At 47.4% G+C, this 10,444-nt stretch overlaps 1 protein-coding gene across 2 annotated transcripts in view; it reads right to left on the bottom strand.

The window, feature by feature from the left end:
* LOC144121758 (cationic amino acid transporter 2-like) overlaps positions 1-9,732 on the bottom strand; it is a 91,582-nt gene extending 81,850 nt beyond the window's left edge. Inside the window, exon 1 of one of the 2 annotated variants that reach the window (XM_077655131.1) lies at positions 9,478-9,732. In XM_077655131.1, coding sequence (XP_077511257.1) covers positions 9,478-9,502 — 25 coding nt within the window. In that variant the 5' untranslated portion in view covers positions 9,503-9,732. The remainder of the gene's footprint in view (positions 1-9,477) is intronic. The other variant, XM_077655128.1, reaches the window with a different exon arrangement.
* Between the last annotated feature and the right edge of the window lie 712 nt (positions 9,733-10,444).

The following is a 10,444-nucleotide window of genomic DNA, read 5'->3' on the forward strand; positions in this document are numbered from 1 at the left end:
GTAAGGGAAGGGTAAAGGAGGGAGTGAAAGAAGAAAGGAAGAGAGAGGTGCCGTAGTGGAGGGCTCTGGAATAATTTCGACCACCTGGGGATCTTTAACGTGCACTGACATCGCACAGCACACGGGCGCCTTAGCGTTTTTCCTCCATAAAAACGCAGCCGGGTCGGGTTCGAACCCGGGAACTTTTTTTTTTTAATAGGAAATCTGAAATTGTTCTAAACTAAAACGAAAATAAAGACGACTGCTTACAAAGGCATTCTTTCCAGATAAGCCTTCAGTTATCGGATTTCGCCACCTCTAGCGATACAGTTGACACCATAAAGAAAAGTTGGCTTATCTTTGAAGTGGTTCTGCCTTTCGAGGTGCTTTCGGCTCCTCCTGCGGCTTATTGAAAGAGGCGGTGATCGTGAACAATGGTGTATTTATCTGCCTTTGCTGATGACTTTCTTTTTTGCGCGTTTACTTTTGTGTGGCTTTTTTTCTCTCTGGTATACGTGGTTAGTGTCCGTTCTAGTCACATTTATCTCGGCCTTGCAAAATAATGCCCAGTGCAAGTCTATGCTGTCTTATTGTATTGTTCTCTGATCACGCCCCGTCTCTGTGCAAGGATGGATTTTAAGGAACCCGGAGGAGAAACTCAAGGTGGCCTGCTCCGATAGAGTGACAGATAGTTTGACTAAAAACGAAGCTTTTATCAGATAAGGAAAGACCACTCAATTAAGTACAAGTCCCGCCGCCATCAACCGTCTTCGCAGTCGAACTGCGGTGCCTTCGAGACCTTTTTTTTTTTTGTAACATGCATCCCTGTGGCTAGGCAACATCGTCATTTACTGCACGACGGCGATCACGGAGTCCCAGGTCTGGGTGTCACGAGGTCGAACCGAGTGCCTCGAAAAATGTTTCTTTTAAACCCAGCTTCCTCGCAAAAACCAACGGCAGAGTAGCCAGGAAGGTCAGAATTGATTTTTACTAAAAAAAAAATGAATACAATTGTCGTTTGTGTTTGTTTAAGGAGGTATGAGGGAATTCAAGAAAACCAAGAAAACCACAATTCAAGTACAGTGGTAACACGGCACAGTGGATTGTGTGCAGCCGCGCCAATGTGAATAGAAACAAAAAAGGGAGGTGCATAGACGGCCGAAGCGAAGAAACGGGGTGTAGCACTGGCTGCTCTAAACGGTTTTTGTATTTTGCAATAGCCAGCGATGTTGGACGCGACAGAATCCCATGCGCTAAGAAATGCGATGAACGGTTAGCAGCGGTTACTACTCTTACAATTTTTTAGATGGTCTATAGACTCTCCAAAAACGCCTGTTTATGTTGTGTATAAATTTTCTGTAGACTACTCTTATACACAATACAAATCCCATAAACGGTCTATAGACCAAGTATAGATTTACATCCATACACTTTTAGTAGACTTGTCAATAGGATCTCCATAGACTATAAGGAAATATCTATAGGGAGGCAGTAGAGTCTATAAGAAGTCTGTTGAAACTCTGAAGACCATTTTTATAAGGGGTAAGGAAATGTGACGCAACGCCAGGGTAAAGAGAGAGAAAAACAGTAACGGGAAGAGTCGCAGGTTAAGTAGGCGACGCCAAAAATGTAAAGATTACCGTGACGTTTTGATCTTGATGTCGATTTGAATAAACAGGTGACGATGACAGGTTCGGAAAACGAAAACAAATGGAGGCTGGAGACAGAGCTAGAAGATTAGATTTGATATACATATATTTTCGCATATATAAAAGAAAAATGATAGGTGTAACATTAAGAGACAGGAAGAGGGCAGAATGGGTGAGGGAACAAATGCGAGTTAATGACATCCTAGCCGAAATCAATAGGAAGAAATGTGCTTGGACAGGGCACGTATTACGAAGACAAGATAACCGCTGGTCCTTAAGGATAACGGAGTGGATTCCAAGAGGAGGCAAGCGTAGCAGGGAGCAGCAGAAAGTTAGATGGGGCGGATGAGATTAAGAAGTTTGCGGACATACGGTGGGCGCAGCTGGCACTGGACAGGGGAAGGACAGCAGGCAAAGGACAGCTGGCAAAGGACAGCCCTCTGCCCTGCAATGGGCGCAGTTAGACTGACGATAATAGGGATGACGTTGTTAATAGTTCCCACTTGTATCTTCCATTTTCTTGTCGCCTATTACTTCCTGCCTCTTTTTCTTCATGCCCATCTCCTATTCGCTGTGCTTTTATTTCCGATGGCCGCCGTTCAAATGCACGGAAAATAAATGACAGTTTATGCGTACGACGTACCTTGCTGTTCTTCCATTATGACAAATAAACCCATTGCATCAGCATCCTCACCAGAAAGCCCAGCAGCCGCAAAAAGTGTCCGTCTGTCAATACACCGGTAGCAGCTACCGCCAAGAGGAAGGAGATCAACCGTTACCCTGCTGACAATCCAACCGGGTCCTACTATAAACATCAAATGCCCCAACGTGGCTTTGCCCGATGTTAAGGTTTATTCAGTACAACAGTGGGCCTGCCACTACGTTTGGGAGAGGGATGGCACCCAGGCAAGAAATTGGGATGGTCCTATTTGGTGCAATAAACAGGCGCGTGCCGCTTTCTCAACTGCACATTATTACCAACTGTGCCCAGAAAAGAGCCATGACCGAATAATCTCAAAGGCGGCAAGATAGGCAGCCTGTTTTTCAACGTTGATGTGCTGCCATTACCGGACCCTGCATCGACTAAAGGTGGGCGAGTGCGTTTGATAAAGTGGACCATCGCATTATCGGACACCTTCCAGCAAATCATTTCCTTTGTAAACAGCGGGGGCCATGAACGCTGCCTGAGGCGGTAAGCCGGTGATGACGAGAAAGGTGGCAGATTAAGAAACTTATCTCTTCCAAGCGACGCATAGGGGTCGCTCAGTCGTTTGGCGGACGTCACTGAGCAACACCAGAAGCGGAACCGAACTTTTTATTCAAGTGCCCGGGGAAGACACATGGAGGAGAGAAGCGGTCCGCGCATTGATTTTAACACTTCATGAAGGCAATAAAAGGAAGACTACCAGAATTTTTCTCTCTCTCTCCCCCCCCCCCCCCCCGGTGAAGACAAAGGCGCAGCAAGGCTTGCACTTTCTTCAATGCAGCCACCTCTGGTGCATTATGGCGTATTCAAATAGGCGATCAGGAGCAGCTCTCAAAATGCGCGAAGGAACAAGATATCCGTCGCGGTCCCATCAGAACTGACGATCTGAACCCGAATCGCTCCCTGAAACATGCTATTTGAATTCTGGGAGCAAAAAAAAAAAAACTTGCTATAAATCGGTCATTAGAATAAGCCAATGAACAGTGATTTGAACAGAAGCAATCAAGTGCGACACTGTTGAGGATCAAAGCACGAGAGCGTTGTCGTCGACAGCTAACAAGCTGCCCACCCTCACTGACAATGGCGGGTGTGCGCTAAAGAATGCGAGAAAAGTTCTATGCCAGTCATGAGAGACTACGTTCAGGGTTTTTGTTCTGTATTCTGGTTTTTTGTGTAGTTCCGTTAGGACTTTTTCACTTTGTTTAAAATTACCTGTTCTTAATGGTGAGGCTTATTTCAGCCACATAGGCAGAAAAATATTGTTCCCTATTTCGGTAGTTCATTTTTAACTTATTGTTTTCGTGCAATCCTATACAGTATGTGATGATGATGTATTTTTATGGTGCTAGGGCATCTATGGTCAAATAGTGCCATGACACAAGGCATTTTCGACTACTCAAGGTACTCTGACCAATTTTCCAAGCATTTCACCCTAGATAAGCCGAGCACCAGGCCAGGAGTAGGCTTGTGCCCATTTTGTCACCGGTGGGTACCCGCGGTACTGGGGATCGAACTCCGCACCTCCTGCATGCGAGGCGGGTGCTCAAACCACTAGGGTACTGTTGCAGTGTCTGTACTGTATGTGAAGAGAAAGATCTCTCCTTTCACGATGGAGCTCTGCCTTGCGGGGAACCATACATTGTGGAGCGCCTGAGTGTTGTGAGAAGGCTAGGACTGTCCCACTGCCAATCTCTGCGCTTATGAAATAGGCTGGCAGCCGCTGAACATAAGTAAAAACGTGTCTAACTGGAAAGGAACAATGAGCGGGGCGTTTCATGCTGAAAATAGATCTAGGGAATTTTACATGCCAATCCAACTGCATGTGCGCTGTACCACATGCGATAATGGGAGGTGATGATGATTGGTAGCGTTTACTGGCTAAACGGCATATGAAGACAAAAAGCGCCAGAAACCGACTTAAAATGAGGTCAAGGCAATGCAAAAGTTACGCTGAGTGAAGGGAATTACATGACCATACGTAACAATCATAACGTAATACAAGTTCTCCCATCCGGAGAAAATATTTATATTTCTTGGCAATTTATTAATTCTGCTAATTTTCATAATGAACCCCGACATTCACACATGCGATGCTTGTTATGTTATTTTTTTAGTGATCGTTTTTAACAGGCATTTAATTTTGTACTCTTCCTTACAGAAATAAACGAAAAGAACGGAACTTAACATTCTTCTGGTTAACCTCCCTGCCTTTCCTCTACCACTTTTCTCCTCTCTCTCTCTGAAGCCCATAAAAACTCAACGAGAGTGTGCACAACAAGTCTTTATGCCCACCTTGACTAGTTTAGTTTAGTTTATGGGGGTTTAACGTCCCAAAGCGACTCAGGCTATGAGGGACGCCGTAGTGAAGGGCTCTGGAAATTTTGACCACCTGGGGTTCTTTACGTGCACTGGCATCGCACAGTACACGGGCCTCCAGAATTTCGCCTCCATCGAAATTCGACCGCCCGCGCCGGAATCGAACCCGTGCATTTCGTACCCAGCAGCCGAGCGCCATAACCACTCAGCCACCACGGCGGCTTACGCCCACCTTGAAACCATATATAATGAGGTTTTAAAGTAGGTTATTATGAAGGCGTCCGTTATGGCCCCATCCGTAGTCACGTCGAAGTCACCTCTGTAAGGCGTGGCTTAAACAGTTCTTTTTCAAGGCCCACTTCCCTCCCATGAGGCATAATAGTATGAAAATAATTCTCTTATTTCATTAGATTTTTAACGTTTGAGTTATTATGCGTTTAACGAGGTGTGTTTGATCTCCGTAAGAACGCCGTAATGGAGATCTACGAATCAGTTTCGACCAGGTGGCATTCTTAAACGTTTAGCGGATGCTCAGCACGTGGCTTTTTGCATTTCGCCGGAAAGCAGCCTCCACCGCCGGGGACGTAGCGGTGACCTTGAACTCAACGGCAGAACGCGATAGTCACCGAGCCATCGCAGCGGGCCGCGATCATGACAGAGCGACGTCTGCACACCTGATTGGTTTGGTTTGGTTTATGGGGGTATAACGTCCCAAAGCGACTCAGGCTATGAGAGACGCCGTAGCGAAGGGTTCTGGAAATTTCGACGATCCGGGGTTCTTTAACGTGCACTGACATCGCACAGTACACGGGCCTCTAGAATTTCGCCTCCATCGAAATTCGACCGCCACGGCCGGGATCGAACCCGTGTCTTTCGGGCCGGTAGACGAGCGCCGTAACCACTCAGCCACCGCGGCGGCCTGTCTGCACACCTGAATAACGTGCGCTGGGAGACATAACGCCACACTGGTTTGGTAACCTGAGCCTAGTGAGCGTTTTGCGCCTATAGTGTTCTCAGCTATATTCGCGTGTAAACCTTCCCATCGATGTGCCCATTGTACTGAGGCGGTACCTGCCAAAGTCTTCAGCTTTCATGCAGCCCGTGCGTTCGAAGCCTTCTTGTCTGTTAAATATGGAATGTAAAGTTCTGCGCTTCATGAAAACGCCAACGGAATTTGTTTTCTTCGCTGACGACCTATTTCTGCGGCAGCCTTACGGGCTTACTTTTTTTCTTTTTAAGCTTCTACGGAAGCACATTTTGATATGTCGGATTCTGCTATCATATTCGACATTTCCTCTTTTCCTTTTTATGCATGTGACTATTCTTAACGCCGAGTAATAACGAAAAAAAATTAGCAGCGGCATAGCTCGGCTATGCCGGGATATAGCTCGGCTATGCCAGGATACCTCTTTCTGCATGGCTATACCAAACTGGCATACGCCCCGCTATATTTATACCCCTACTGATACCTCTGCGCCTGCGCACGAAATGAGAGGCGCTATCAAGCGGCTCCGGCGCAGCGTCAGACTTGGATACTGCGCAACGGAGGCGCACATCTGGGCACGCGCCGGCGCCAGTGCGTCCGCCGCGGCTATGACGGCGCTCCAGCTGTGCGCCGTGTGACGTCACTTCTCCTCGGCGCATGCGCAAAACGGCTCTCCAGGAGCCACGCGAAACAGCTCAACCTCGGCCAATGTAGCCCACGCTACAAAACTTGCGAGCCTCAAAATTTCGCCTACTGCGCGGCCAAGTCAAGACAAATGCGTGCGGGATGATCAAGATAAAAGGCCTGGTCGGTGCTCGTTTGCGGAGTGCACAGATAGCATCTGGAGAAAAAAGCACCATGTAACAGCAAAAACAATTATTTAACTTTGAGCCAAGCATTCGTGCCTATGCTCTGTTCTCGTCACATTTTATGATGACGTGCTAATGATAAACGTAAAGTTATAAAAGCGTCGGTCGTTCCTTTTCTTATTGCACTGATTTCTTTCCAGCTCTAAGCTTTATTTTATGAGCTTACTGACAAACGCATGCTTTGAGACAGCTATTTGAAGGCGCGCTTAACTTGCTGCAAGGCTTCAGACTTGTTGCGATAGGTTGAAGGGCAACTGCGCCACTTTTGGTAATTTTGCGATATTCAAGGATTCAAATCTGCTTATGTTGTAGGTAAAGTACGCCAAGTGTTCTTGCTCTAGCATGGAAAGTAGCGATGTAATCCACGATTGCATTTTGGGCTTCTCCTCTAAGCGCCAGAGAATTGCGGGCAAATTCGGTGTGACGTCACGGAAGGTAAGACTTCAAATTACCGCCGCCGTCAGCCAAACCCTGCAGTGCTTCGTTTGATGCCACCAGATAACTCTCGGCGGGCTTCGCCTTCAGTGAAATTGTTTTTTTCCTTCAAAGCAAGAGATCATGCGTTGGAAATGTACAGGTAAATTCGATGACATCACCACGCGCACCCCACTTGGCGCTGTGTGCTGCGAAGCTTGAATGCCGTCGCGATTTTGATCGGTGATTATGTCACCATTTCAAATGCTAGCCCAAAAGGCCTTCGCGTGCTTTGCCAGCAAGTTTCACACATTCGACCCCATCGAGCTCGTCGATTTCTAAAACTATGCAGTCGCCCTTTATTGTTTAAATTGGAAGACGACACTAAAAAAGTAATGAGCATGTTACGTGCGCGGAAAGCCCGGCTCATGGCCGAAGCGACGAATTGTTTTATACTAGCTTTCTCCCTTTGCCGTTAATGCGCTTACGAGTATGTTTACGGTTTATGTCAGTGATGAACATGTGGAACGCACGTTCTCTCATCTCTTGTAAAAAAAAAAGGAAAGGAAACTCGACTTTCAGAGTAAACAACAAAGGACAGCAAAAAATAAATTCGATTCGTCAGCGGGAGACAATGTCTGTACAGGTATGTTTTGCCGCATGTCCTTGGCTCTGAACCGGTTAAGTATGATCCAATTGTACAGCGTAGCTTTTTGAAGGCACGTGGCAGCTGTTGAAGCCATCCCACAGGAAGGCATGGCGCACAAGTTCTCAGAGAGGTAAATGCCGCTGTGCTGACCGGGTAATTGTTGCTGGCATTATACAGACCTGCTGGTGTGGGCAACTCGCATGAGCGTTGGTAGCGAATATCTATTTGCTCTCTTATAATCGCTCGTAGTAGAAAAAGAAGATTACAGGCTCTCCTTATGGAGGAAGGTCGATGAAAAAGGGAAACGTGGCAAGCGTTAGAGTCTTGCAGCGTATACAGTACTCGTTGCCCTACATTTCTGAAATTGTGACGTAAGAGTTCATCGTGCGTCTCTTATGCAACTGTTTTACGACCGGTTGCCCACTCCTGACTCCCTTCCATACAGATCATTCGATAACTGCGAACGAAAGGTGGCGGCAGTCGCTCAGCGTTCGTGGCACGCTTGCTTCTTTAGGCATGGAGTGGCGCTGCGACGCGGCAGTGCTCCTATTAGGCTTAGAACCTATGCAGTGTTGACTAGCCCCCTCGATGCGCACAATAATAGTGCAAACTCTTTTGACAAAGCGCAATCTGTCGGCGTGGTCTTTCTTTTGCAGGTAACCTAATCTGAACACTTTGCATTAAGATATTCATCTTAACGACTCCACCACTGCCCAAACATTGCGCAGCGTGGGCACTTTTATTTTTCTTTCTTTTTCTTGCCCATTCTTACATGTGTCCAAACTTTGCTCAGTCAGTTCGCATTGCAAGTGAAGTTAAACTTTTGCACCGCAGAAACACTATTGCTATTTCTTTTTGTGTGCCGCCGCGGTGGCTCAGTGGTTACGGTGCTCGGCTGCTGACCCGAAAGTCGCGGGTTCGATCCTGGCCGTGGCGGTAGAATTTCGATGGAGGCGAAATTCTAGAGGCCCGTGTACTGTGCGATGTCAGTGCACGTTAAAGAACCCCAGGTGGTCGAAATTTCCGGAGCCCTCCACTACGGCGGCTCTCATAGCCTGAGTCGCTTTGGGGCGTTAAACCCTCATAAACCATAAACCATTTCTTTTTGTGGGCGCGCTTACGGGCATGCGGAAAGCCCTCCGAAAGGTCTCACTAAGAGTTGGGTGAAGTGCATCGCAGCAGCTCGAGAAAGCACTCGATTGTTAAAAAAAAACACAAACTGCTAGTAACCGACGACGGTGGATACTTGGGAAAGTCGGAAATCCATGACATAAGTTGTGTAACGCCAAAAACACGAACGACGAAGAAACGATGCACACCTGCGGTGTGTCTGTGGCATAGCACCTGTGGTGTTTCCTCTCGTTCCTTTGTCATTCGTGTCTATTTGCGGTACACAACTTAAGCTAGTAACGGTTTCCAGCAGCAGGTAGCGGTACATCCCAGGAGAAGCAGAAACGAAACGGGAGCGAAAAACAAAAGGCTGAAGACAAAGATAACACCGAAAGTGGAAGATAATTTATGAAGGCGAAAAGAAGTTAAATGCTGATTTTTTGAAGTTTCGCCAAAGATCTGATCGAAAGAGCGGGAAGCCAGAAGCCACTACCGCGTCAAGTCCGCTGTTTCAGCGACATGTATCGATTGCCATCAAAGCTTTTCATCTGTCCGTAAGCTGATAGCGCGCTTTAAGCCCTGGAAACCTTTAAATCGATTCTGGAAAAAGTAAAATGAAACAGAAAAAATCGACGCCGAAACCTCGTTGAACGTAGGCCATTTCTAGTAGTGTCGTCCACTTGCCCGTGTTGAAAAACGTTGCCCGTAGAAGAAATAAGTACTACTGTAGCGGCTCAGCAGTTTAGTCTGTGAATCTTAAAAGCTCTCAAAAGCGGTGTCAAAAATTTCCAGGGTCTTACCTTCGCCATCTTTCGCTGTGGTCATCGCCCGGCGTTCTCGTGCCTGTCGGGTCCGAATTGTAGCGCCGACGTTCTCGCCTCCCCGGTCACACACAGCCGAGACCACAGAAAAAACCCTCGCTCCAGTAGCTTTCCGCTACTTCGCTCGCATGCGCATCAGTGGATGCTATCGGCAAAGAAAGTTTCCGCCCTTTTCCTCGGCGGTCCTTTGTCTGCATGTGCAGTACTACGTGTTTGTTCGCAGCCGCGGAGCCGCCGTCTACCACGCTTGGTGTAATCGGCGGCGGAATGCGACAGCGACGGCACAGCTGTCAAGCACAGCACAGAGGGCACAATAAGTGGAGCTCACTACGTGTTTTTTTTTTATTTTGCATATGCGGCCCTATACAGGCAGCCGAGCGCCATCACACAGTGACAAGGAACAGATATGGAAAAAAACATCAGCACGCGTATACGATGTTGACGTTACGAGTCGCGCGACAGATTTTATCTCGAAGTCCAAGGCAGTAAAAGGTGCGGCGGAAAGCCTTGCACACACAGTATGGCCCCCGGCTATAAGAGACATTTATGATTCTTGAAGCAGGCATTCCGGCTTAAGTTCCACCCTTACGTACGCAGGACACCTTGATGATAGGCGCGAAACTGTGTTATGGTATGATGCGGTGTGTGTGTGTTTTGACGTCCCGAAGCTGTGCCTGGGCTGTGAGGCATGTTAAGGTGCATGTGGTTTGACGCACCGAAGCTGCTAGGAGGTATGGTAAGCTATGTGTGGTTTGACGTCCCAAAGCTGTAGCTTGGCTTTTAGCAACGCCGTAGGGGACGGCTCTAGACTGTTTTCGACAGTGGTTGCTTCAACGTGCTTTGCCATCGTATTGCACACTGGTATCTTTTGCACATCATTGGGGACAAACTAATAGAAAGCTTTAGTACACTGCGTTGAAACGAGCACACTGAAGCGTACACAGAA

Source organism: Amblyomma americanum, chromosome 2 (genome assembly GCF_052857255.1).
Source record: "Amblyomma americanum isolate KBUSLIRL-KWMA chromosome 2, ASM5285725v1, whole genome shotgun sequence".
NCBI lineage: Eukaryota > Metazoa > Arthropoda > Arachnida > Ixodida > Ixodidae > Amblyomma > Amblyomma americanum.